This window comes from Ceratotherium simum, chromosome 37 (assembly GCF_057802395.1).
Source record: "Ceratotherium simum simum isolate JZ-2026a chromosome 37, ASM5780239v1, whole genome shotgun sequence".
NCBI classification, from domain to species: Eukaryota; Metazoa; Chordata; class Mammalia; order Perissodactyla; family Rhinocerotidae; genus Ceratotherium; species Ceratotherium simum.
Window position 1 is genome coordinate 8,956,323 of NC_141936.1, and position 26,604 is coordinate 8,982,926.

Consider the following 26,604-nt stretch of genomic DNA (forward strand, 5'->3'; position numbering starts at 1 on the left):
CAGATGTCCCAGGGGCCCTTAGCTGCAGCAGCCTCAGGGAGAAAGCAGTTTCCCAGCCAGCAACGTCTCCTGGCCGGCTCGCCAAAACTCTAGGGCCGGGAAAATCCCCTTTCTTCCCTTCTTGTGTTCTTATGGCTGGACTAATACTAAACTGACACAAGACCAGATTAACCGGAGAAAAATCCAGTTTAATACATACGTATTGGAGATCATAGAGAAATGATGCTCGGAGAGTGAACAAAGCAGGCAGTGTACATATCTTTTACACAGAGAAACAGAAATTTGTGAGGAATGACAGGGCCAAGAAACTTAGGTTTGGGGTATGTAGTTAATGAGTAATTTAAACAGAGTTTAGGCTTAAAGTAGTAAATTAGCAAGGTTTGTTTATGCAGCCTCCTCAGCCCTGACTTCCCCAGCTCTGGTGACAAGGATGCAGGGAGAGCACCTCTCACAGGGAGATTGATTTCCTGCTTTCAGGAGAACAGAGAGGAGGGTCAGAATGACCTCTGTGCTTCTCAAGTAACTTTAATTCAAAATAATCAATATGCTCTTGTGGGATATTTTGGGGTGGCCTGCCGTGGGCCCCAACAGGTGTCTGGGCAGGGCCCATTGGGTAGGCTTGGTGCTGGGTGGGGGGAGCAAGGTCAGGGGCTCCAACCCTCTGCCACCGTGTGCCCAGCATGGCCCACGGCCGAGTGATGGACACAGTGTCACCACCACAGCTCATCTCTCCCAGTGTGGATGGGAGAGCAGGGTCCCTGGCCTGTGCTCCCATCCTCCACGCCTGTGTGTCTATAGGGGCTGTCCCTGATCCAGGACTCCACCAGATGCTAGGGACATACAGAGGAGACCCCAGCAGAGGGAACGGGGACAGGCAGGTAGAAATAGAGTGTGATAAGTGGATGCAGCTCTGTGTGACTGTGCGAGGAGAACCGAGAGAGACCAGTGAGTCAGAGGGAGCAGCTCATCGGGATGACAGACAGCCATCTTCAGAGAAGCGGCTCATAGCAGGGAACTGAAGGAGCTCGGGATGGTTTACAACTGCACTCAGGCTTCCAGGCGTCACCTGTGTGCCCACGTGCAGAGGGCCTCCCGGTTCCCTGCCTCTGCAGCGGGCCCTGGTGCTGCCATCCACAGCTTTATGACCCGGCCTTGAGTCCAGGGGTCACTGCTGGGTGACCTTGGCAAGTGAACACCCTCTCTGGGCCCCAGGAGCATCATTGGCAGACCCTGGAGGGGGGCATGTGAGGGGTGCAGCCACCTGGGCTAGATCCACATGACCACCCCTGTCCTTCCCCTCCCCAGCCCCCGGGACTGCACCGCGGCTGCCTCAGCAGTGTGAGCCTGGCTCCGAGTCCTCAGGGCCCATGATGCCAGTGGGGGGCAGTGGGACGTTGCGGGGCAGGTAGGGACTAGCTCTGTAGAGATTCGGGAAGGACTTGAGGCCAGCTGGGCAGGTGGGCTTGTGACCAAGCTTACCTGCCTCGGGTCTCAGAGGGCACATGGGTGTTGGTGGCCCCGGGATTTCTGGGTCCCCCAGGAGGGGACACAGGGTGACTGGTGCCACTGAGCAGCCCTGAGCCCAGACCTTTCTAACCAGTTCAGGGACCCAGATTCAAGTTTCTGCCACCCATGGGGTGGCTTCTATGCTGACCCGGTGGCCAGCGCCCTGGGGGCCCACGTGGCCCAGCTTGTGAGGTGTCCTAGATGCAATGTTTGTAAATGGCTGAGCCCCCATTCCACGTATGTTGGGCAGCCCTGCGTCCTCTATATGCAAATACCTCTGGGGTGGGATCTTGGGCTTGGGTTTCTCCCCATGCCCCCTGGGTGGGCTGGCCCTTTTCTACCCCATGCTCCCCATGCTGGGCAGCACCCCGATTCCTTCCCTCCCCAGGGACCACCCATACAAGACTGGGGGCACTCACAGGCTTTGCAGGTTCAGGGTGGCGCAGGGGGCATGGCCCTGCCTCCTTCTCTCCTTTGCTCCCTTCTGGGCTCCTCACCTCTCCCCCAAACTGGCTTAAGAAACCGCCTTTCCCTCGATTTAGTTAAAAGAGCCACTTCCCCTTCCCCTGCCGCATCCAGCCTTGTCCAGAGGCTGAGCGTGTCTGTCCGCCAAGGCTGCCCCCGGGGCCACCCTGCGGCGGGACAGGGCGGCCGGCAGAGCCTGAGCCCAGCTTCCTTTGCCCGGCCCCACAGCCTCCGGAGGAGCGAGCCCGCGGCGGGCTTGGTTTTTGCAGACGTGAATCACGCCGTCTCCACCCCTAAGCAGAGGGGATCGCCCCGCGTTGGTTGAAATGGCAGTTTCCCTCCTGCTCCCCTTGCTGGGGCCCGGCACACTCCCGTCGCCGCCCGGCCGCTGGAGGTTTGAGGCGGGCTCCTGGGGCAACCGAGACCCTTCAGGCTTTGGAGCCAGGCAGCCCTCCTGGACTGCACAGCAGTGACCACGCCAGGTGCTCCTTGGGAGCGTTTTATAGAGAAGCGCAGGCTGCCGAGCACGCCGTTTATAACTCCTCCCGACGCTCATTGGAGTTTCAGAACAACATGCACCAGCTCAGCCCACCCTCCGGCGGGAGTCCTTGCTCTGTACCTCACTCTTCACCTGAGGAGACCAGGAGTTTGGAGGGCACGTCGCCGAGCGGGACCTTGGCAGGCGAGTCCTCCACCCCGCGTCTGGGGAGAGCAGCTGTTCCTCTGCAGCCTGGAACACTGCCAGGGGCGGGGACTCCCACGTTCCGTGCCTCCTTCCCTTCTGGAAAGCTGGCCGTGGCCTGGCCTGGCCTGGCCTGCGGAGCCCTTACACTGAGCTGGACTCACCGCTGGTGTCCTGCTGGGGTCCCTGCCCCTGACCCCTCTTCCTGTGGTCTGGGGCTGACCGCAGGCTCCCGTCCCTGTGGACATTTTCTCCCTCCACGCCCGTCACCCGCCTTTGTCCCACCTGCTGTTCACGTGACGTATTGTGGCTCATCTCGGGGCCTCCTTCTCGTTGGCCTGGAGTTGGGTTCTCACCCAGCTTGATTACACCCCGCCCCACGGGTTCCGCTGGCCATGGTCTCCCCTCTGCTGTAGGGAGGTGGCTGGCTCAGTTCACCCTTGCGTGTCCTGCTGTGGCAGACATAAGGGGACCCTCTCCATCCCCCTAGCTGCCTCCTCCTCCCCCGCTCTCTGCCCCTCCCGCAGGGTTGGAAGTGCCCAGAGGCCTGCAGGGGCACACCGTCCATCCCTGGGATCCGGGTCCCTTTGAGCGACCCCTGCGAGCCTGGCCGGTGTCCAGCATGAGCTCATCAGGTCGGAGGGGATGAGGTGGCGCCTGGCTCCCCCGACCTCAGCTGCTGCCCAGGATCCAGGAGCCTCTGGCAGCAGCTCAGGCTGATTCATTGTGTGCTAGGCAGCTCAGATCCCTAAGCCACTGTCACATGGTGCTTTTAAAACGCATCTCTCCTTGTCTATCATTTGCAAAAATACTAATAAAAAAACGCTCCCACCTTCCTGCAGGACCAAACTGACTGCTGACAGTGATCTGGGTGGAGAGGTCTGAATGGGGCTATTTCCTCTCCCCTAGGAGCCCAGGAGTGTCCCTGTTTGCTCACTTGCAGTGGACTGTGATGTGTTAGAGTTTAGTGTGTCTGGCTAAGTAGATCTACACATTATATGGTCTAGTTTTAAACAAAGTAATCCTCCAAAACAATCAAGTGCTTATGAAAGATTCCTGTAAAGAAACTGCAAATAATACCAATAATCCACACCCAGGTGAAGAACCACAGAAGTGGCAGCTCTGACACTAACTCCCTCTTGGTAATGCTCGTCATCAACCATGGGACAGACCTGTCAAGACATTAGCCTCAAATATAAAAAAATAAACCCCCACCCCATGGTTGCTGGTGAAGCCTGTCCTGGGTGCTGTGGGCCTTGAGATATCAGTCAATAACAGCAAGGATCAGTCAATAACAGCAATAATCAGTCAATGCCTCACGGGGAGCAAGGCATTTCAAAACTAAGCTTTCAGAACATGAAGACAAACCCCTGCAAGTTTTTGCCAGCAATGCTTAAGTTATGTGCTGTTCAACCCAGTACCTTTTGATATTTCCCTAAGCAACAATAAATATTTGGAAAGCTCTTAGAGTTTCTGCATGATTGCATAAGAGAAACACACCTACCACCAGGCAAACACTTGTTCTTTCTGCTGCAGTAAAAATGCAGAAACAATGAACAGAATGATCTGTCGACACATTGAGAGGCATTTCTTTGTCAGCAAATACTGTTGGAAGATGTAGAGAAAACCCTGCCGAAGACTGGAAGGAAGTGTTAGAGCAAATTGCCCAGTGTGGGAGGCAAAACTCACTCATTGGCTCATCCACAGTCAAACCATTGCAGGAAAGAAAGAGAAGACTCGAGGGCACATAAAATACTGTAGGAGCCATAGGTGGTGTCAACCTTATAAAACCAAGATTGTCCTAGCAGAGTAGATGCTTTATGATGTTTAGTAACAAGATTGGGTGGGGCCATGAAAACTCTCCAGACCACACAGAAGGAGTCGTCTTTATGGGAAGCATTTCAGGGCTGTCCTGAGTCCTCCTTCCCTCTCTTTCTTCCTGACTTCCCCTCCTTAAAGACCAAGGTGCTGACAGTTCTTAAGGTGACAAGAGCGGTCATTCATTGGCTCCCAATAAAAAGCTTGAAACAATAAATGCCTTTTCATGCATCAGCCCCTTCAAAGGAAAGATGTTAAAACAGATGTTTGAAAATGTTTCCATGAACACGTGATTTTGTAGCCAACAATGTGTTTGACCTATAAAACCTCTCATACCTACACATTTAAAAAACTTGGGAGCCAGCCCTGAAGGCCTAGTGGTTAAAGTTTGGCGCTCATGGCTTCAGTGGCCAGGGTTTGCTTCCCAGGCACAGAACCACACCGCCCGGCTGTCAGTGGCCATGCTGTGGCGGCGGCTCACATAGAAGACCTAGAACAACTTATAACTAGGACACACAATTATGTACTGGGGCCTTGGGGAGGAAAACACTTGGAAGCAAAACTCTCTGGTTTTTAAAATTTAGACATAATTTACATACCATAAAATTTACCCTTTCAAAGTGTACAATTCAGTGTCTTTTAGAATATTTAAAGTTGTGCAACCTTCACCACTAATTCCAGAATCATCTGTTTTTAAAACCTGTAGAGTTTAAAACGTAGCATTTCCTTGGGTTTTGAACCCATTTACGAAACGTAAACAAGCGGCACCTTCCCATTGGTTTGTAAGAGCAACTAACTGACAACAAGGAAGACAGAAGTGTAGCAGCTGGATTATACAAAAGCCTTTGCGTAATTGGTGGACGGAGTTAATAACGAGGATGATGGTTTATCCACCAGCTAATGATGCCCTTCTTCCATCAGCTCCCATAGTTTTGTGATGGCCACTAAAATCCAGAATTGAAATAAAATCCCTGAGAGCCAGGCCTTCAGATTGGTGTTAAGTCAATTTTTTGGGTTAAATCAAGATTTTAGTGATTAAGAAAGCAAACTCAATCATATTAATATTTCTAGTGAGAGCAAGTACTTTTTTGCAGCTTTGTATGTATACAAGTAAATTTGTAATCTTATAAAAAATTTATTGAAAAATGTGGTTGATTTCACCTTCCTAGAGTTCTTTTAAATGTTCCCTTTGGGGTGGGTGAGATCCTCAATAAGTGTAGCTATCCTGGAGTGGGTGCTGCAGAATGTTTCCGGATGGAGGTCAGAAATGTGTGGCGTCTGCACCTCCCCCCTGGTTTCCCAGCTCCCACCTCAGCCCCCTCCCTCCATCAAAACAAAACAGAATAGGGGCCGGCCGGTGGCATAGTGGTTAAGTTCATGGGCTCCGCTTCTAGAGCCCAGGGTTCACAGTTTCAGATCCTGGGCGCAGACCTACGCACCACTCATCAAGCCATGCTGTGGCGGCATCCCATATGCAAAGTAGAGGAAGATGGGCACAGATGTTAGCTCTGCGCTAATCTTCCTCAGTAAAAAGAGGAAGATTGGCAACGGAAGTTAGCTGAGGGTCAATCTTCCTCACCAAAAAAAAAAAAAAAAAAAACCCAGAATAGACTCTTCTCCCCACAGTGGCCAGAGTGATATTTTCCAAGAGTCAGGTCATGTCAGGCCCCTGCTCAAAGCCTTCTCATCACATTCTACACTCTGGAAAAGTCCAAGCTCCTCCCCCATCTACTCCCATCCCTCCTTATCCCTCAGGTTTACCTCCTGTACCCTCTCCACCTCTGATCCAGCTACTGGACTGGAACAGCACTTACTGATCGCTGCCTCAGGGCCCTTGCGTGGCTGTTCCTTCTGCATTGTCAAACCCTCAGGGAGCGGGCAAGGGCTGCTCTGGGGTTGCCTGCCTGTCCACACAGCTTCTCCAGATGCTCCTTGGATCTCCAGCCTGGAATGGGCATGGGGGGGAAGGGGGGCGGTGATCACCTCAGTAGCTGAGTGACTGGGCACAAGTCTCCTCTCCTTTCTATGCCACGCTGCCCTCTTTTTAGTGGTACTGCTGGGCCTCTAGGAGGGGCGGCCGAGGGCTTGTGTCAAAGCCCTGTTGGGGCCCAGGGCTGGCTGCCCCCAAATATGCCTCAGTGGCATATGGATCATTTGGAATGAAAGTCTTGAAAAGCAGCTGGTGCAAGGACCGTCTGACCCTCCTTTTCCCTTGAATGCAGGGAATGAATCTCCTCCCTGCCCCTGGAGCCTGAGGGAGACAGACACCCTTATCACCAGCCTCAGGGAATTCAGGGCTGGGAAGTCTGTGTAAACTCACCTTGTTCCTTTTTTTTGCTAATTGCTTACTCCAAAGGCAACTCTGCTTAAATTCCTTACTAATTGAGAGCCCAAAACCAAATTTCTTTGTCAAACCCTCACATTTATTCTTTCGTGTAAAAAGATATAAAATTTGCCTACTTTTTGGTCACTCTCCTGTGCAGACAAATTGTTTTTCCTCCTGTTCATCTGTTTTGCGTTAATTTCATCATAATTTCAGCTGCAAGAACTGAAGAAGGTTAAGGGGAAAATTCCCCCTCCTGGACATCCACCCTGGCCCTCCTGGTCCCAGCAGCCTCCTGGGCCAGCAATGTGCCCACAGGGCCGGCTGCAGAGGAACAGGGAGCTGTGCCCCCACGGTGCCCTCAGGTCCAAGTGCTGTGAAGACGGAAGCCAAGGAAAGCACAGCAGGGGTTCTGGGTGGGTGGTGGCCCCATGGGAGCCGCCTCTGTGATGGTGCCCGCCTGGTCCTGGGGTAGTGCCCACTGCAGGGTGGAGACTGGGGAGTCCGAGGCCCCTTTTTTCCTGGGGTGCGGGTTGGTGGCGCGGCACAAAATCTCCCGCCGCCGAAGTTGGAGAGCAGCTGCCCTGAGGACCATGGTTGTCGCAGAAACCCGCCGCCTCAGCCTCCAGGGCGCCGTTTAGTCAGGCTCCGAGGAGGAGCCACGGGCTGAGGCCCATTGAATGCCACATTTTCACCTGCGGTCCCAGGGTGGATGCTCCGGGGATGGCAGCTGAGATGGGACCCCGGGCTGGTGAAGCAGGAGACGCGGCGATGGGGTCCCGGGCCCCGGGGTGGGTGCGCGGTCAGAGCGTGGCAGCCAGCAGCAGCAGAAGCAGCGCCCCGGTCAGCAGCGGCAGCGACGGCGGGCCAGCGGCGGGCCCAGGGAGCCCGGCGTCGGTGGCGATGGCAGGGGGCGACAGGTCGCAGGCCGTGTAGGGCTCGAGGCAGGCGGCGAAGGCCATGACGTGCGCCACGAAGGTCTGCTCCTGCACGCCGTGCACCAGGTGCGCCTGCGGGCCGCGCGCGAACACCGCCACGTCCTCGCCGCCGTGGGTCTCCGACGACAGGGGCACAGCTGCCTGCTGCCTGTACGTGGCGCTCACTGGACGGAGAGTGGGGCTTAGGGCGGGCGGGGCCGGCGCCTCCCCCCTCCCGCGAGTTCCCCACAGTGGTCCACCCAGACCGCAGCCCCGCCGCACTCACTGCTCTCGCTCTCGTTGACATCCGGCCGGGAGTCCCCGCTGAGCGCGAAGCCTGGGCCATTGCCATAAAGGATGGAGGTGTAGGCCTTGCCGTCGGAGGCCTTGCTGGGGGCCAGCCCTGCGGGACAGGGGACCTGTGATGGCACTCACCACAGCTTATGCAGCGCCCCCTGTGTGCTAAGCCCGGTACTTCTTGCCTGTTCACTGGCTTAAGCCTCTCAAGAACCCTACAAGGCGGTTGCTGTGATTACCCCATTTGACAGATGAGGAAACTGAGGCTCAGAACCATTTCTGCCATATAATTTAGGAAACAGCAACTGTCACTCTCCCTGGACCCACCTAAAATGGGGCTCCCACGCAGGGTGTAGCCACCAAAGGAGAAGACGTGCGAGTGGTCAGCGGTGACAAGGGTCAGTGTGTCCGTCTCGCTCGTGAGCTGGCTGGCTTTCTCAATGGCGTCATCGAACATGACGGCCTCAGTCAGCGCCAGGTAAGCTCTGCCCTCATGGTGACCGTGGTCGTCGGCCCCCTGCAGGAAGGCCACGTGGGAGGTGGGTGATGCCCCACCTGCCCTGACCCCCTCCTCCCTGCTCAGCGAGGGGCTGCCACTCACTCACCCTCCACGAAGAGGTAGAAGCCACTGGGGTTCCTGCTCAGCACGCTCAGGGCCGCCTCCGTCATCTCCGTCAGGGACGGGTCCAGGCCGAGGTCTCGTTGGGCCTCATATTTCATGTCTGCTGGCTCGAAGAGGCCTGTGGGAAAGGGGCTTCCGGTGACGGGTAGCTGGACAGTGGGGAGGCTCAGTGGCAGCCACGTCTCTGCACGTGCTGGGCCATCTGAGGCCCCGGGTGGCCAGGGCAGGGTGGTGGGGTGGGTGGGGTCGTTACCCATGAGGTGTGTTACAGAGGGGTCCTGGGACGCCTGAAGGAGCGCCGTGCGGTTCCACACGTACTGGGCACCCTGGGAGGGGCAGAAGCAGACCTCAGCCCATGGCCCTACGACCTGCAGCCCCTGCCCTTGTCCCCGCTGTACGCCCACACCCACGAGCCCCGTCACCTGGTGCTTGTCCAGCCACTCCTGCACCAGGTTCTTCTCGTCCACCCTGGTTCCGTTCTGGCTGCCATCATCCGGGTACTCAGGGTCTGGGGTCCCCTTGGGAAACATGTACATGCGGCCTCCACCCAGAATCACCTGGGGCCAGAGGATTAGGGCAGGTGGGCTAGGGGCCTGGCTGCCCCTTGGCCCCCTCCTCAGACAGCCCCCAGTGCCCCCACCAGGTCTGTGGGAATGGTCTGTCCTTGGCTATACCCTCTACACCCCCCACAAGTCCGTGGAGTCCCCGCCAGGCCCAGGGCTCAGGCTGTGGGTTGCCAGGGACTGTGTCCAGTGCGGGCCCACCCCCTCTGCCCAGCCCCTCCCCCTTGCCCTTCGTGTCGCACATCAATGTCCATGTTGGAGATGAGCTGCGTGGCGATGTCCTGGCAGCCCTCCTCCAGCGCCTCGGCAGGCATGTCGGCATCCGAGTACCAGTTGCGGTTCACCGTGTGCGCGTACGTGCCGGCGGGCGAGGCGTGCTGCACCCTGGTGGTGGTCACCACCCCCACTGACTTCCCTGCGGGTGGCAGAGGTCAGGGTGGGCCCCTGAGGTCTCTGAGCTGGCCCCTGCCCCATAAGCTGGCCCCAAGCCCACCTGCTTTCTTGGCCCGGTTCATCACGGAGGTGACCTCATTGCCACGGGTCGTGTTGCACTGGTTGTAGCGGGCGGCTGCACTCACACCGATGGTCTGATAGTTGGTCTTGACCCCACACAGGTAGGCTGTGGCCGTGCCTGCGCTGTCGGGCACCTGCCTGTCCACGTTGTATGTCTGGGGACAGAGATGTCCTCAGCTGCAGTCTGGGGCAGACACCTACATCGTAACTCTGGCCCCAACCCTCCTGGGGCCTTCCCTCCTGCCAGGCTCCCTAGCCCACCCCATCCTTCTGGTGTGGAGCACCCTGAGGCCGCCCAGCCCTTACCTTCGACAGAGCCAGGTAGGGGAAGTTGTCCATGGCCAGGGGCGTCTCAGGTCCCAGCTTGCCATCCATCTGAGCCTTTAGAATCCGAGTGGCTGTCACCGTGGGCACTCCCATCCCTGAAGGAGCACCTCATGTCAGGCCTGAGTCCCCAAGGCTGACCTGTGTCCACCAGCAGCCTTGGGTACCAGGGTTGTAGGGGTTCCAGGGGGCCGGGGGGACAGTCCTTGCACACTCACCGTCTCCCAAGAAGATAATGAGGTTCTTGGCAGCCGTTTGGATGGGCTGCACCTTCTTAGCAGTGTCCAGGGCCTGGGCTGCCTGGCGGTTCCAGAAGTCTGGGTCCTCCTCCTCAACTGACCAAAGAGAGAGCGGAGGCTGGGTCAGCCTTGGGGGAGCACTTGTGTTTACGAGGAGGCAGACAGGTCCCTGATTACCTGGGATGACACCAAGGGAGAGCCGTAGCCTCAGGCCCAGCAGCAGTAATAGTACCCAGGCTCCCTGCATGCCTGTGGGATGGCAGGAGGATGGCGAGTCTGGGACCCCAGAGGCTCTGTGACACCGGGGGACCAGCAGCCGTACAGGCTGGCTTAAATCAGGGAGGAGTTGTCCCTGGCTGTAAAAGGCTCCATGTCCCTCCCAGTGCCTCAGGCAACCACCCTGACCCCACCCCGCCTTGTGACTTTAAGCTATGCTGGCAGAGGGGAAGTGGCAGGGTGTGGCTGAGGGAGTCTCAGGCTAGGAGTCCTGAAAAAGTCTGGTCTGTCCCTCAAGGATAGTCCTCAGCTGTCTCCCTAGGGGAGGGTGGGGATTAGGGGGCACATGCCCTTGGGTGAGGAGCATTTGGAGTGTCCTGATGGAGGCCACTCCCAACCCTCTGCTCTTGCAGTTGTGGGAGACCCCTCACTCCTCACCTGGTTGTTCAGTATTTCCTGAGAGCCAGTAGTGGCCAGGCTCGGTTCTGGGTGCTGAGGGACGTGGGGTGCGAAGCACATGGCCTGGGCCAGGGGCCTAGGTTTGAAGCCACATGGCTTCTCACAAGGCTTGGCCTGGGCAGGTGGGCCGGGCGCTGGGCTGGAGTGGGTGCCCAGGAGCCTGGCCCAGGGTTCTTGTGCTGTGGAAATGGGTGGGGCTCGTAGTGACAACAGAGTGAGGGCCTTGTCTGTGTCTCTAATTACACAGGCCTGGGTTGGGCCAGCCTTGCGTGTGCCTGTGTGTGTGTGTGTGTGTGTGTGTGTGTGTGTAGGGGGATATGCCCGCCTGCAGGGGCTGGTAGGGGTGGGGCCCAGTACCTTGCACATGAGGTTGACCTCTGCTCCCTTGGACAGGCAGATGGAACCCAGGGGTGAGTCTGTTCTCCTCACAGGCCACACACAATCCCCAGTATGTCTCCTGATAAGGAGCTGAGAGGTTTCAGTAGCCCCAGATTGGGTTCAGAAGCATTCCTCCAATCCAGCCATAGCATTTCTGGATATATACCCAAAAGAAATGAAGCAGGGTCTCAAAGTGATATTTGCACACCTACATCCATAGCAGCATTATTCACAATAGTCAAATGTTGGGAGCAATTCAAGTGTCCATCAACAGACAAATGGATAAACAAAGTGAGGTATATCTGTACAATGGAATATTATTCAGCCTTAAAAAGGAAGGAAATTGTGACACATGCCACAACATGGATGAGCCTTGAGGACATGATGCTGAGTGAAATAAGCCAGTCCCCAAAACTGATTCTATTATATGAGGTATGTAAAGTAGTCAAATGCATAGAAATAGAAAGTAGAATGGCCGTTCCCAGGTCCTGGGAGGAGGGTGATGGGGAGTTGTCCTCGGGTGGGTATAGAGTTTTGTTTTACCAGGTGAAAAAGCTTTGGAGATCTGTTGTGCACTAATGCGAATATACTTAGCACTACTACAGTGAACTGTACACTTAAAAATCGTTAAGATGGTCAATTTTATCTTGCGCTTTTGACCACAATTTAAAATTTTTTTCAAAGAAAAGAAGCCTTGCTCCCTGCTCTGTCCACCCCAGTGGACCATGGTAGCCCCTTCTGTGCTCAAGCCTCCTCACCACCTGAGTCAAGGGCTTGGTCTCCCAAACCAGGGCGACTGCACCGGCCACCAGCATCTCCCTCACTCCCCACCATGCCATCTCCTCAGAAGGAGCGTTCCTGGGTCCTCCTCCCTCTATGGAAAACATATTCCCTCCAGGAATCCTTCCTGGCCTCTGTCAAATGCCCCCGTAGCGCTCTCTACTGGCTGCATTGTCTTGCTGTGCAAGGGAAATACTTGGCTAAAGGTCAGGGAGACTAATAACCCGGCATTCCCTTAATTAATTAATTTATTCTTTTTACCAGGTTGTAGGACAAAGGTTTCTTACTCCAAAATCAGTCTTCAGTCCAGTAAATACCCAGTCCTTCTTTTTAATTGTCTCAGAATCCACCATAGTGGAGCTTTTTAAAAATGGAATCAGAGCTGCCTTTCGGAGAAACTGCTTTTCTCTCTTGAACCTGGGATAGAGAGGAACATGCCATACTGGCTGATAAGAAGAAACTTGCAAATCTGGTGAGCAAAGGAAGGCTGTTTCCTCTCACCTAGGAGCTTGGGCCAGGATGGCGGGGCGGGGTGCCATGCTGGCTGCATATCTGGTGAGCAACGAAAGGGCCAGAACAGGACACCAGGGCCTGGACGCCTCCCTGTTGAAAGCAGACTCTGGCCTCATGGTTTGGGACAGGGGGCAGCTGTTTCCTCCCTGAGGGGCAGCTCAGGAGACAGGAGACTGGTACCTGGGCCCCGAGCCAAGCGCATTGGCACAGACTGGGCATCCTCAGTGGCAAGGTGACACATCAAGGGGAACTCGGGCTGCTCGTTGCCGGGCTGCAGCCTGTGTGCACTGGGAGCACACCCTGAAGCTCTGATCAGCTGGAGTAAGCAGGCCCTGGGCCCCCTTAGATCAGGGGGTGCAATTTACAACACTGCCCAGCTCCCCGCAGGCTTCTGGAGGTTCCACCCACCGGGAGGCAGGTATTTGGAGACGCTTCATGGAAGGGGCAAAGGCCTGTCACGCAGAGGCTGACCAGGTGGGGACACCTGTTTCTGGAACCAGGGGGGCTGATGGCATCAAATGGTAACATCAGCCCCAAAGTCGGGACAAGGGCACGTGTGGCATCGCGTCGTCCCAGGGGGCTGCAAGGCAGCTGCCTGCTTTCACCCATCATGATGCTGCCTGTGTCAGCCACCTGAGCATGCTGGGCTTGGTGCAGGGACAGGGGCTCAAGGGGGCTCCATGAGCAGGGGGCTCCGGGTCTGGCTGGGACTGGACCTGTGGTGTCCTCCAGGCCCCTGTGTGAGCTCTGCTGGGAGTAACCCACGCAGGGTCACAGGCAGTTGTTATGGCTGAGAGTCTCGTCAGGGCCCAGGGACGCCTGGTCCCCATCTGGATCTCAGGGCGTTTGGTTCCAGGGACTTGGGCCTTCTGAGTGCTACTGTGTAGAGAGCTGGGCTCTCCTATGCTTTTTCTCCTTTGCAGCCTTGCTACGTTCCTAGGCAGGGGGCACCCTAAGGCAGCAATCAGCGCTGTTCATATTTAAAATGGAGCTCCATGCTGGTGCCTTCACCCTATCAGCCAGGCACCCACCCCACCTAGGGGAGGAGAATGTGGTGCCCCAGGCAAGAGGTTGGCACATCCTCCCTGCCCCCATTCTCTCCCTTTCCGTGGATTGTGATGTGTTAGAGTTTAGTGTGTCTGGCTAAGGGGATTTATGGATTATAGGATCTAATTTTAAATAAAGTAATCCTCCAAAACGATCGGTGCTTACAAAAGATCCTGTACAGAAACAGCAAATAATACCAATACTCCACACCCAGGTGAAGAACCACAGAAGTGGCAGCTCTGACACTAACTCCCTCCTGGTAATGCTCATCATCACCCATGGGACAGATCTGTCAAGACATTAGCCTCAAATATAAAAAAATAAACTAAACCCCCACCCCCAAGGTTACTGGTGAAGCCTGTCCTGGGTGCCGTGGGCCTTGAGATATCAGTCAATAACAGCAGGAAATCCTCACGGGGAGCAAGGCATTTCAAAACTAAGCTTTCAGAACATGAAGACAAACCCCTACAATTTTTTCCCAGCAAGGCTTAAGTTATATGCTGTTCAACCCAGTACCTTTTGATATTTCCGTAAGCAACCATAAATATTTGGAAAGCTCTTAGAGTTTCTTGTATGATTGCATAAGAGAAACACACCTACCACCAGGCAGACACTTGTTCTTTCTGCTGCAGTAAAAATGGCAGAAACAATGAACAGAATGATCTGTCGACACATCGAGAGGCATTACTTTGTCAGCAAATACTGTTGGAAGATGTAGAGAAAACCCTGCCGAAGACTGGAAGGAAGTGTTAGAGCAAATTGCCCAGTGTGGGAGGCAAAACTCACTCATTGGCTCATCCACAGTCAAACCATTGCAGGAAAGAAAGAGAAGACTCGAGGGCACATAAAATACTGTAGGAGCCATAGGTGGTGTCAACCTTATAAAACCAAGATTGTCCTAGCAGAGTAGATGCTTTATGATGTTTAGTAACAAGATTGGGTGGGGCCATGAAAACTCTCCAGACCACACAGAAGGAGTCGTCTTTATGGGAAGCATTTCAGGGCTGTCCTGAGTCCTCCTTCCCTCTCTTTCTTTCTAACACTCCCTCCTTCTTAAAGACCAAGGTGCTGACAGTTCTTAAGGTGACAAGAGTAGTCATTCATCAGTTCCCAATAAAAAGCTTGAAAAAATAAATGCTTTTTCATGCATCAGCCCTGTGGGAGATCAAAAATTGGCCACCCTGAAATATATCTCCTTACCATGATTATTTTCTCTGATGGACATTTGTCCCCCCCCCCCCCCCACTAACTGCCTAAAGGAATTTAACTCTGGGTATGGACAGACTGCCAGGGTCCTCGCTAAGCCCATTCTTAACAAAGTTCTATTTACCAAATATGTACATTTGTAAATGTATCTCCCTCTGTGTACTGGGAAGTGGGGGATGGCCTTATCTGTAGAAACTCTTATCAGGATAGAAGGAGAGGACTTAAATCAACCTACTCTTGTTTACTGTGATTTCTGTCTCTCCGGCCACATTCTCTATAGGTGGCCCTATAAAGAATTGTCTGACAGGGGCTGGCCCCGTGGCTTAGCAGTTAAGTGCATACGCCCCGCTACTGGCGGCCCAGGTTCGGATCCTGGGCGCGCACCGACACACCACTTGTCCAGCCATGCTGAGGCAGCGTCTCACATACAGCAACTAGAAGGATGTGCAACTATGACATACAACTATCTACTGGGGCCTTAAGGAGAAAAAGGGAAAAAAAGGAGGAGGCTTGGCAATAGATGTTAGCTCAGGGCTGGTCTTCCTCAGCAAAAAGAGGAGGATTGGCATGGATGTTAGCTCAGGGCTGATCTTCCTCAAAAGAAAAAAACAACAACAACAAAAAAAAGAATTGTCTGACAAACATTTACATTTCCCTCTTCATGTGAATTGTCTTCTTCCCCTCTGAAATCCCAAACCCCCCAACCCCAACATCCTCCTTTGTCTTTAGCTGAAGATAGTATTTAAGATGAGAATCTCTGCCATTTTGTTGAGAAACTCAGTTTCCCTGGTTTCTCCCATGTATACATGCTATTAAACTTGGTCTTATTTTCTCCTGCTAACCTGCCTTTTTTTTTTTTTTTTTAAATTTTAGAGAGTTTACTTTATTTTATTTTTTGTGTGTGTGTGTGAGGGAGACCAGCCCTGAGCTAACATCTGATGCCAACCCTCCTCTTTTTTGCTGAGGAAGACTGGCCCTGGGCTAACATCCATGCCCATCTTCCTCTACTTTTTTATATGGGACGCTGCCACAGCATGGCCTGCCAAGTGGTGTGTTGGTGAGCACCCAGGATCCAAACCGGTGAACCCCGGGCCGCCACAGCACAGTGCGTGCACTTAACCGCTTGCGCCACCTGGCCGGCCCCTAACCTGCCTTTTAATTATTTGGCCAGCCATAAGAACCTTAAGGGAAAGGGCGGAGGGGGATTCTCCCTCTCCCCCGACAGCCCCTTCAAAGTAAGATGTTAAAACAGATGTTTGAAAATGTTTCCATGGACGCGTGATTTTATGGCCAACACTGTCTGACCCATAAAACGCTTCATACCTACACATTTATTTATTTATTTATTTAGTGAGGAAGATCAGCTCTGAGCTAACATCCACGCTAATCCTCCTCTTTTTGCTGAGGAAGACCGGCTCTGAGCTAACATCTATTGCCAATCCTCCTCCTTTTTTTTTTTTCCCCAAAGTCCCAGTGGATAGTTGTATGTCATAGTTGCACATCCTTCTAGTTGCTGTATGCGGGATGCGGCCTCAGCATGGCTGGAGAAGTGGTGCGTCGGTGCGTGCCCGGGATCCGAACCCGGGCCACCAGTAGCGGAGAGTGTGCACTTAACTGCTAAGCCACGGGGCCAGCCCATTCATACCTACACATTTCAAAAAGCTGGGGGGGCCGGCCCAGTGGCACAGTGGTTAAGTGCACACACTCTGCTTCAGCGGCCTGGGGTTCACAGGTTCAGATCCCGGGCATGCACCGATGCACCACTTGTCAAGCCATGCTGTGGCAGCACCCCATATACAGTAGAGGAAGATGGGCATGGATGTTAGCCCAAGACCAATCTTCCTTAGCAAAGAGAGGAGGATTGGTGACAGATGTTAGCTCAGGGCTGATCTTCCTCACACACAAAAAACTTGGAAGCAAAACTGTCTGTTTTTTAAAATTTAGATATAATTTACATACATTTAAATTAAAATTTACCCTTTCAAAGTGTACAATTCAGTGTCTTAGAACATTCAAAGTTGTGTAACCATCACCACTAATTCCAGAATAATCTGTTTTTAAAACCTGTAGAGTTTAAAATGTAGCATTTCCTTGGGGTTTGAACCCATTTATGAAACGTAAACAAGCGGCACCTTCCCATTGGTTTGTAAGAGCAACTAAGTGACAACAGAGAAGACAGAAATGTGGTAGCTGGATTTTAACAAAAGCCTTTGCATAATTGGTAGATGGAGTTGTCGATGCAAATAATCCATAACCAATCTATAAATCAAAATTGGGGTGAGTTTATTGTGAGCTAACTTTTGAGGACCATATAGCCCGAGGCCTTCCTTCCCCAAGGAAGGAAGGGCACAAAAGAAGTGGGGGGTACAGAGTGGTTATATACCGTCAAAGAGCATGTATCACATATGATTGCAATGTCACAATGATGATAGTCACAAGATCGCCCTGTCAGATTGCCCTGTCAGCACAGCTATTGATCGACACAGAGGGGAGCAGGTCTGCTGTATCAATGGGCCTGGCTGGTGCCAGGTCTGTTGTCTCGAGTTGGGTGGTCACAGGATGAGCACAGCAATCAAATCCTAGCCTAGGGAGAAACAGTTATCCTTATCTTAGGGGCATTTGTTCTTCTATTTGGGACATGTTAATTGCTTAAAGCAGATCTACAATGAATGTTTGGAGGCCACAGGCCCTTTTTGGAAAAACAAACTCAGGCTGAATTAGTTTTACACCAAATGGCTTCCTCATATGCTCCAATATATCCTATTGCTTGCCATTTATTTATCAGAGTTAATGAGGGTGATGGTTTTTCAAGCCCAACTAATGATGCCCTTCTTCCATTAGCTCTCATAGTTTTGTGAAGCCACTAAAATCTAGAAGGTAAATAAAAGCCCTGAGAGCTAGGCCTTCAAATTGATGTTTTACAGTGTTAAATCAAGATTTTAGTAAATAAGAAACCATACTCAATCATATTAATATTTCTAGTGAAAGCAAAGTACTTTTTTGCACCTTTGTAATTTGAAAAATATGGCTGATTTCACCCTCCTAGAATTGTTTTAAATGTTCCCTTTGTGGTGGGTGAGATCCTCAATAAGTGTAGCTATGTTGGAGTGGGTGTTCCAGAATGTTTCTGGATGGAGGTCAGAAATGTGTGGCCTCTGCACCTCCCCCCTGGTTTCCCAGCTCTCACCTGTGGCCCCTCTCTCCATCACAACAGAATAGACTCTTCTCCCCACAGTAGCCAGAGTGATATTTTCCAAGAGTCAGGTCATGTCAGGCCCCTGCTCAAAGCCTTCTCATCACATTCTACACTCTGGAAAAGTCCAAGCTCCTCCCCCATCTACTCCCATCCCTCCTTATCCCTCAGGTTTACCTCCTGTACCCTCTCCACCTCTGATCCAGCTACTGGACTGGAACAGCACTTACTGATCGCTGCCTCAGGGCCCTTGCGTGGCTGTTCTTTCTGCATTGTCAAACCCTCAGGGAGCGGGCAAGGGCTGCTCTGGGGCTGCCTGCCTGTCCACACAGCTTCTCCAGATGCTCCTTGGATCACCAGCCTGGAATGGGCATGGGGGGGAGGGGGGGGCGGTGATCACCTCAGTAGCTGAGTGACTGGGCACAAGTCTCCTCTCCTTTCTATGCCACGCTGCCCTCTTTTTAGTGGTACTGCTGGGCCTCTAGGAGGGGCGGCCGAGGGCTTGTGTCAAAGCCCTGTTGGGGCCCAGGGCTGGCTGCCCCCAAATATGCCTCAGTGGCATATGGATCATTTGGAATGAATGCAGGGAATGAATCTCCTCCCTGCCCCTGGAGCCTGAGGGAGACAGACACCCTTATCACCAGCCTCAGGGAATTCAGGGCTGGGAAGTCTGTGTAAACTCACCTTGTTCCTTTTTTTGCTAATTGCTTATTCCAAAGGCAACTCTGCTTAAATTCCTTAGTAACTGAGAACCCAAAACCAAATTTCTTTGTCAAATCCTTACATTTATTCTTTCGTGTAAAAAGATATAAAAGTTGCCTACTTTTTGTCACTCTCCTGTGCATACAAATTGTTTTTCCTCCTGTTCATCTGGTTTGCGTTAATTTCATCATAATTTCAGCTGCAAGAACTGAAGAAGGTTAAGGGGAAAATTCCCCCTCCTGGACATCCACCCTGGCCCTCCTGGTCCCAGCAGCCTCCTGGGCCAGCAATGTGCCCACAGGGCCGGCTGCAGAGGAACAGGGAGCTGTGCCCCCACGGTGCCCTCAGGTCCAAGTGCTGTGAAGACGGAAGCCAAGGAAAGCACAGCAGGGGTTCTGGGTGGGTGGTGGCCCCATGGGAGCCGTTTGGGATGGTGCCTGCCAGGTCCTGGGGCAGTGCAGTCTGTGGGGCGAAGACTGCAGGATGGGCACAGCACAAAATCTGGGGCCACTGAGGTTGCGAGCAGGGAGTTGAGAGCACCTGGGAGGACCATGTGTTTTGAAGAAAAGCCACCTCCTCAGCCTCCAGGGCGCCCTACAGTCAGATTCCAAGGAGGGGCCCTGGGGCTCAGGCTCATTTAATGCCAGGATGTCTTCGCATAGGGTCCCAAGGGTGGCGGCTGGTATGGGACCTGGGCTGGGGGAGCAAGAATCCCAGCGATGGGGCCCCGGGCACTGAGGAGGGTGCGCGGTCAGTGAGTGGCAGACACCAGCAGCAGAAGCAGCGCCCCGGCCAGCCCTGGCAAAGACAGAGGGCCAGAGGCCGGCCCGGGGTGCGCGGCGGCCGTGGGGTTAGCGTGAGGGGCGTCGGTGGCGTTGGAGTCTGGGTCATCAGTGGAGGTGGCAGGGGGCGACAGGTCACAGGCCGTGTAGGGCTCGAGGCAGGCGGCAAAGGCCATGACGTGCGCCACGAAGGTCTGCTCCTGCACGCCGTGCACCAGGTGCGCCTGCGGGCCGCGCGCGAACACCGCCACGTCCTCGCCGCCGTGGGTCTCCGACGACAGGGGCACAGCTGCCTGCTGCCTGTACGTGGCGCTCACTGGACGGAGAGTGGGGCTTAGGGCGGGCGGGGCCGGCGCCTCCCCCCTCCCGCGAGTTCCCCACAGTGGTCCACCCAGACCGCAGCCCCGCCGCACTCACTGCTCTCGCTCTCGTTGACATCCGGCCGGGAGTCCCGCTGAGCGAAGCCTGGGCCATTGCCATAAAGGATGGAGGTGTAGGCCTTGCCGTCGGAGGCCTTGCTGGGGGCCAGCCCTGCGGGACAGGGGACCTGTGATGGCACTCACCACAGCTTATGCAGCGCCCCCTGTGTGCTAAGCCCGGTACTTCTTGCCTGTTCACTGGCTTAAGCCTCTCAAGAACCCTACAAGGCGGTTGCTGTGATTACCCCATTTGACAGATGAGGAAACTGAGGCTCAGAACCATTTCTGCCATATAATTTAGGAAACAGCAACTGTCACTCTCCCTGGACCCACCTAAAATGGGGCTCCCACGCAGGGTGTAGCCACCAAAGGAGAAGACGTCACGAGTGGTCAGCGGTGACAAGGGTCAGTGTGTCCGTCTCGCTCGTGAGCTGGCTGGCTTTCTCAATGGCGTCATCGAACATGACGGCCTCAGTCAGCGCCAGGTAAGCTCTGCCCTCATGGTGACCGTGGTCGATGCGGCCCCCTGCAGGAAGGCCACGTGGGAGGTGGGTGATGCCCCACCTGCCCTGACCCCCTCCTCCCTGCTCAGCGAGGGGCTGCCACTCACTCACCCTCCACGAAGAGGTAGAAGCCACTGGGGTTCCTGTTCAGCACGCTCAGGGCCGCCTCCGTCATCTCCGTCAGGGACGGGTCCAGGCCGAGGTCTCGTTGGGCCTCATATTTCATGTCTGCTGGCTCGAAGAGGCCTGTGGGAAAGGGGCTTCCGGTGACGGGTAGCTGGACAGTGGGGAGGCTCAGTGGCAGCCACGTCTCTGCACGTGCTGGGCCATCTGAGGCCCCGGGTGGCCAGGGCAGGGTGGTGGGGTGGGTGGGGTCGTTACCCATGAGGTGTGTTACAGAGGGGTCCTGGGACGCCTGAAGGAGCGCCGTGCGGTTCCACACGTACTGGGCACCCTGGGAGGGGCAGAAGCAGACCTCAGCCCATGGCCCTACGACCTGCAGCCCCTGCCCTTGTCCCCGCTGTACGCCCACACCCACGAGCCCCGTCACCTGGTGCTTGTCCAGCCACTCCTGCACCAGGTTCTTCTCGTCCACCCTGGTTCCGTTCTGGCTGCCATCATCCGGGTACTCAGGGTCTGGGGTCCCCTTGGGAAACATGTACATGCGGCCTCCACCCAGAATCACCTGGGGCCAGAGGATTAGGGCAGGTGGGCTAGGGGCCTGGCTGCCCCTTGGCCCCCTCCTCAGACAGCCCCCAGTGCCCCCACCAGGTCTGTGGGAATGGTCTGTCCTTGGCTATACCCTCTACACCCCCCACAAGTCCGTGGAGTCCCCGCCAGGCCCAGGGCTCAGGCTGTGGGTTGCCAGGGACTGTGTCCAGTGCAGGCCCACCCCCTCTGCCCAGCCCCTCCCCCTTGCCCTTCGTGTCGCACATCAATGTCCATGTTGGAGATGAGCTGCTTGGCGATGTCCTGGCAGCCCTCCTCCAGCGCCTCGGCAGGCATGTTGGCGTCTGAGTACCAGCTGCGGTTCACCGTGTGCGCGTACGTGCCGGCGGGCGAGGCGTGCTGCACCCTGGTGGTGGTCACCACCCCCACTGACTTCCCTGCGGGTGGCAGAGGTCAGGGTGGGCCCCTGAGGTCTCTGAGCTGGCCCCTGCCCCATAAGCTGGCCCCAAGCCCACCTGCTTTCTTGGCCCGGTTCATCACGGAGGTGACCTCATTGCCACGGGTCGTGTTGCACTGGTTGTAGCGGGCGGCTGCACTCACACCGATGGTCTGATAGTTGGTCTTGACCCCACACAGGTAGGCTGTGGCCGTGCCTGCGCTGTCGGGCACCTGCCTGTCCACGTTGTATGTCTGGGGACAGAGACGTCCTCAGCTGCAGTCTGGGGTAGACACCTACATCGCAACTCTGGCCCCAACCCTCCTGGGGCCTTCCCTCCTGCCAGGCTCCCTAGCCTACCCCACCCTTCTGGTGTGGAGCACCCTGAGGCCGCCCAGCCCTTACCTTCGACAGAGCCAGGTAGGGGAAGTTGTCCATGGCCAGGGGCGTCTCAGGTCCCAGCTTGCCATCCATCTGAGCCTTTAGAATCCGAGTGGCTGTCACCGTGGGCACTCCCATCCCTGAAGGAGCACCTCATGTCAGGCCTGAGTCCCCAAGGCTGACCTGTGTCCACCAGCAGCCTTGGGTACTGGGGTTGTGGGGGTTCCAGGGGGCCGGAGGGACAGACCTTGCACACTCACCGTCTCCCAAGAAGATAATGAGGTTCTTGGCAGCCGTTTGGATGGGCAGCACCTTCTTAGCAGTGTCCAGGGCCTGGGCTGCCTGGCGGTTCCAGAAGTCTGGGTCCTCCTCCTCAACTGACCAAAGAGAGAGCGGAGGCTGGGTCAGCCTTGGGGGAGCACCTGTGTTTACAGGGAGGCTGACAGGTCCTTAATTACCTGGGATGACACCAAGGGAGAGCTGTAGCCTCAGGCCCAGCAGCAGCAACAGTACCCAGGCTCCCTGCATGCCTTTGGGATGGCAGGAAGATGGTGAGGCTGGGATTCCAGAGACCCTGGGACACCAGGGTACCAACTGCGCTACAAGTTACCTGGGCTTAAATCAGGGGAGGACTTTGTCCCTAGCTGTAAAAGGCTCCATGTCCCTCCCAGTGCCCCACACAGCACCCTGACCCCACCCCGCCTTGTGACTTGAAGCTATGCTGGCAGAAGGGAAGTGGCAGGGTGTGGCTGAGCGAGCTTAGGGGCAGGGGTACTGAAAAAGTCAGGTCCATCCCTCACAGGATAGTCCCCAGCTGTCTCCCCAGGGGAGGGTGGGGATTAGGGGGGCACATGCCCTTGGGTGAGGAGCGTTTGGAGTGTCCTGATGGAGGCCACTCCCAATCCTCTGCTCTTGCAGTTGTAGGAGAACCCTCATTCCTCGCCTGATTTGTTCAGTATTTCCTGAGAGCCAGTAGTGGCCAGGCTCGGTTCTGGGTGCTGAGGGAGGTGGGGTGCGAAGCACATGGCCTGGGCCCGGGGCCTGGGTCTGGACTCTTGATGCAGCCCCGACACCCACGTGACTTCTCACTAGGCTTGGCCTGGGCAGGTGGGCCGGGCGCTGGGCTGGAGTGGGTGCCCAGGAGCCTGGCCCAGGGTTCTTGTGCTGTGGAAATGGGTGGTGCTAGTGGTGACAACAGAGTGGGGGCCTTGTCTGTGTCTCCAATTACAGAGGGCTGGGCTGGGCCAGCCTTGCGTGTGCGTGTGTGTGTGTGTGTGTGTGTGTGCGTGTGTGTGTGTAGGGGGATATGCCCGCCTGCAGAGGCTGGCAGGGGTGGGGCCCAGTGCCTTGTACATGAGGTTGACCTCTGCTCCCTTGGACAGGCAGATGGAACCCAGGTGTGAGTCTGTTCTCTCCACAGGCCACATACACTCCCCAGCATGGCTCCTGATAAGGAGCTGAGAGGTTTCAGTAGCCTCAGGCTGGATTCAAAAGCATAAACTTTGTTTATCCATTCGTCTGGATTCGTTGGGTTCAACAGACGAATGGATAAACAAAGTGAGATATATCTGTACAATGGAATATTATTCAGCCTTAAAAAGGAAGGAAATTGTGACACATGCCACAACATGGATGAGCCTTGTGGATGTGATGCTAAGTGAAATAAGCCAGTCCCCCAAACACAACACTGATTCTATTTATACGAGGTATCTAAAGTGGTGAAATGCATAGAAAATAGAAAGTAGAATGGTGGTTGCCAGGTCCTAGGAGGAGGGCTATGGGGAGTTGTTCTACTCAGGTGGGTATAGAGTTTCGGTTTTACCTGGTGAAAAAGCTTTGGAGATTGTCGTACAATAAGGCGAATATGCTTAGCACTACTACAGTGAACTGTACACTTAAAAATCGTTAAGATGGTTAATTTTATCTTGCGCTTTTGACCACAATTTAAAATTCTTTTCAAAGAAAAGAAGCCTTGCTCCCTGCTCTGTCCACCCCAGTGGACCATGGTAGCCCCTTCTGTGCTCAGGCCTCCTCACCACCTGAGCCAAGGGCTTGGTCTCCCAAACCAGGGCTACGGCAGTGGCCACCAGCATCTCCCTGCCCAGCCTCACCCCCCACCATGCGATCTCCTTAGGCAGAGTATTCCTGGGTCCTCCTCCCTCTATGGAAAATATATTCCCTCCAGGAATCCTTCCTGGCATCTGTCAAATGCCCCCATAGCTCCCTTTACCCCTGCATTGTCTTGCTGTGCAAGGGAAATACTTGGCTAAAGGTCAGGGGAGACCAATTGCTGGGCAGTCCCTTAATTACTTGGTTCTTTTTACCTGGTTGTAGGTGAAAGTTTTGTTGCTCCAAGATCAGTCTTCAGTCCAATGAATTCTTAGTCCCCCCTTTATTTTATTTTATTTTATTTTATTATTTTTTGTGAGGAAGATCAGCCCTGAGCTAACATCCATGCTAATCCTCCTCTTTTTGCTGAGAAAGAACGGCTCTGAGCTAACATCTATTGCCAATCCTCCTCCTTTTTTTTCCCCAAAGCCCCAGTAGATAGTTGTATGTCATAGTTGCACATCCTTCTGGTTGCTGTATGTGGGACGCGGCCTCAGCATGGCCGGACAAGCGGTGCGTCGGTGCGTGCCTGGGATCCGAACCTGGGCCGCCAGTAGTGGAGCGTGCACATTTAACCACTAAGCCACGGGGCCAGCCCCCTAGTCCCCCTTTTTAATTGTGTCAAAATTGACTATAGTGGAGCCATTTAAAAATGGAGTCAGAGCTGCCTTTCCAGAGAAACTGCTTTGCTCTCTTGAACCTTGGACTGGGCCAAACCTTTGCACTGGGCCAAGATGGCAATTATTTACAAGCAATTGTTTGAGAAGTCAGCAGGAGAAGGACATCTTGATCACAAAGACTGAGCATTGTGAACTCTGAAGATAAAATGAATAGTCAATGTTTAGCCAAAACTAGCTCTTTGCCCCCAACTCCAGTTAAAATTCTTTGTAATACAAACTCCCTTCTTTGCCTTTAAAAGCCCGTGACTTTTACTCCCTAGCCGGACACTATTTGGGTCTCTGTATGAATCTGTGCTCCCTGAATTGCAATTCTTTGATCCCAAATAAACGCTTTGCCTCTTAAACTGGTTTTTGTTTTTGAAGGTTGACATATGATGTCAGTAAGCAGGAGCTGAAGTGATCTCACCTTTGAGGACCGATGTCCCCTGAAAATAGGTTTGGTACCAACACAAGCCCCCTTGTGTGCTCATCGCTTCCATGCCAGCGGACTTCTCCAATTGTGAGTCCTCTCAGGCTTGGACCTCCCTCCCTATTGGTTGAGGTCTTTGTGTTTCTTTGGGATTCTGGGGCAATAGCCCAATCTGGGGTAGATTGATCAGGAGACAGTTGTCTCCAAGGTGGCTCCCGGCTATTGCCATCTGGAAGTTTCCCTGTTTGAGCCGGATATGGCTGCTGTCATGTAAGGGTTTATTCCCTATCTGGTGAGTCCTTGAATTCTGTCTTTTGTGTCGTTGTCCAAACAGCTGTAGACAGAGGGTCAGAAGACCAGATAACAACCTGGGGCTTGTAACTGGTTGTCTCCTTGTCTCTCTGTCTCTTCGGCCAGAAAAGTTCCTGAGAAGTTCCTCCCTCGAGAACTCCAGCTGGGTTTATATTTAAGAACTATGGGGCCGGCCCCGTGGCTTGGTGGTTAAGTGAGCGCGCTCCGCTGCTGGCAACCCGAGTTCGGATCCCGGGCTCCCACCAGCACGCTGCTTCTCCGGCCATGCTGAGGCCGCGTCCCACATACAGCAACTAGAAGGATGTGCAGCTATGACACACAACTATCTACTGGGGCTTTGGGGGAAAAAATAAATAAATAAAATCTTTAAAAAAAAAAAAAAAAAAAAGAACTATGGTCCTTCCTCTTGTAAATTTTTGTCCCAGTGGACCGATAATACTAAAGATGATTTAAAATTACAGTGGCCAATTGGGGGTTGTTTTGCGCTTCCAAAACTTGTCTTTTTTGCACACCAGACTTGAGAACCATGGATTTAGGACCAGAAATAAGATCTTTAATTTCTAGAGAATGAAGCCCGCCATCTTCCAGCACACCTGCTTAAAAACTCGGGTCCCAGAAGCTGTAAATATTTACAAAGAACATCAAAATCTTACTAAGCTTGTTTCCTGTCTTGAGAGCTTGGCTTGGTAACCGTCAGGCTGGGGGCCCCAAAACGTGGTCAGACAGAAATGTGGGTTGCACCCCCATTGGCAGCCAGATTTGGCTGGGCAGAAACGGGGGATAAACTCCATTTGTAGCTTAAGGGTCCTATAAACTGCTGCCAGCCCTCAGGGAAATAACAACGGCTATTGGAAGGAAGGTTCCAATGAGATAAGATCATTTAAGAAGTGCACTTAAAAACAAAGGCCTCAAAATTCCAAAATAGCCTTATGGAAATTTTCATTGCAAAAAACTAATAAAAATTTAAGTTAATGCCTTTGCAGACACCCCCGTATCTACTTTTGAAGGAAGCCCTGTATGGGCCCCTCCCAGTCTTAACAAGAATCTGAGAGATTTTCTGGTAAACTGCTATGTTACTCCCTTAAACAGTCAAGGAGAAACTAAAATTAAAAATTAATGGAGTTGTTTAATACTGCCAGAA

The 26,604-nt window shown here is 53.9% G+C and overlaps 2 protein-coding genes across 2 annotated transcripts; both read right to left on the reverse strand.

Annotated features, from left to right (window-relative positions):
• Nucleotides 1-6,052: 6,052 nt before the first annotated feature.
• On the reverse strand, nt 6,053-10,580 carry LOC101404091 (intestinal-type alkaline phosphatase). Its single transcript, XM_087424685.1, is given in 11 exon segments — nt 6,053-7,896; nt 7,998-8,114; nt 8,336-8,525; nt 8,606-8,748; nt 8,884-8,956; nt 9,053-9,187; nt 9,436-9,608; nt 9,687-9,861; nt 10,013-10,128; nt 10,249-10,365; nt 10,447-10,580. Coding segments are annotated over 11 exon segments (1,608 nt in total). The 5' UTR covers nt 10,517-10,580; the 3' UTR covers nt 6,053-7,597.
• Nucleotides 10,581-18,825: 8,245 nt separating this feature from the next.
• Nucleotides 18,826-22,496, reverse strand: LOC101403831 (intestinal-type alkaline phosphatase-like). The gene is given in 12 exon segments (XM_004427786.3): nt 18,826-19,861; nt 19,963-20,076; nt 20,298-20,346; nt 20,348-20,490; nt 20,579-20,713; nt 20,849-20,921; nt 21,018-21,152; nt 21,401-21,573; nt 21,652-21,826; nt 21,978-22,093; nt 22,214-22,330; nt 22,412-22,496. Coding segments are annotated over 12 exon segments (1,647 nt in total). The 5' UTR covers nt 22,482-22,496; the 3' UTR covers nt 18,826-19,514.
• Nucleotides 22,497-26,604: the final 4,108 nt, after the last annotated feature.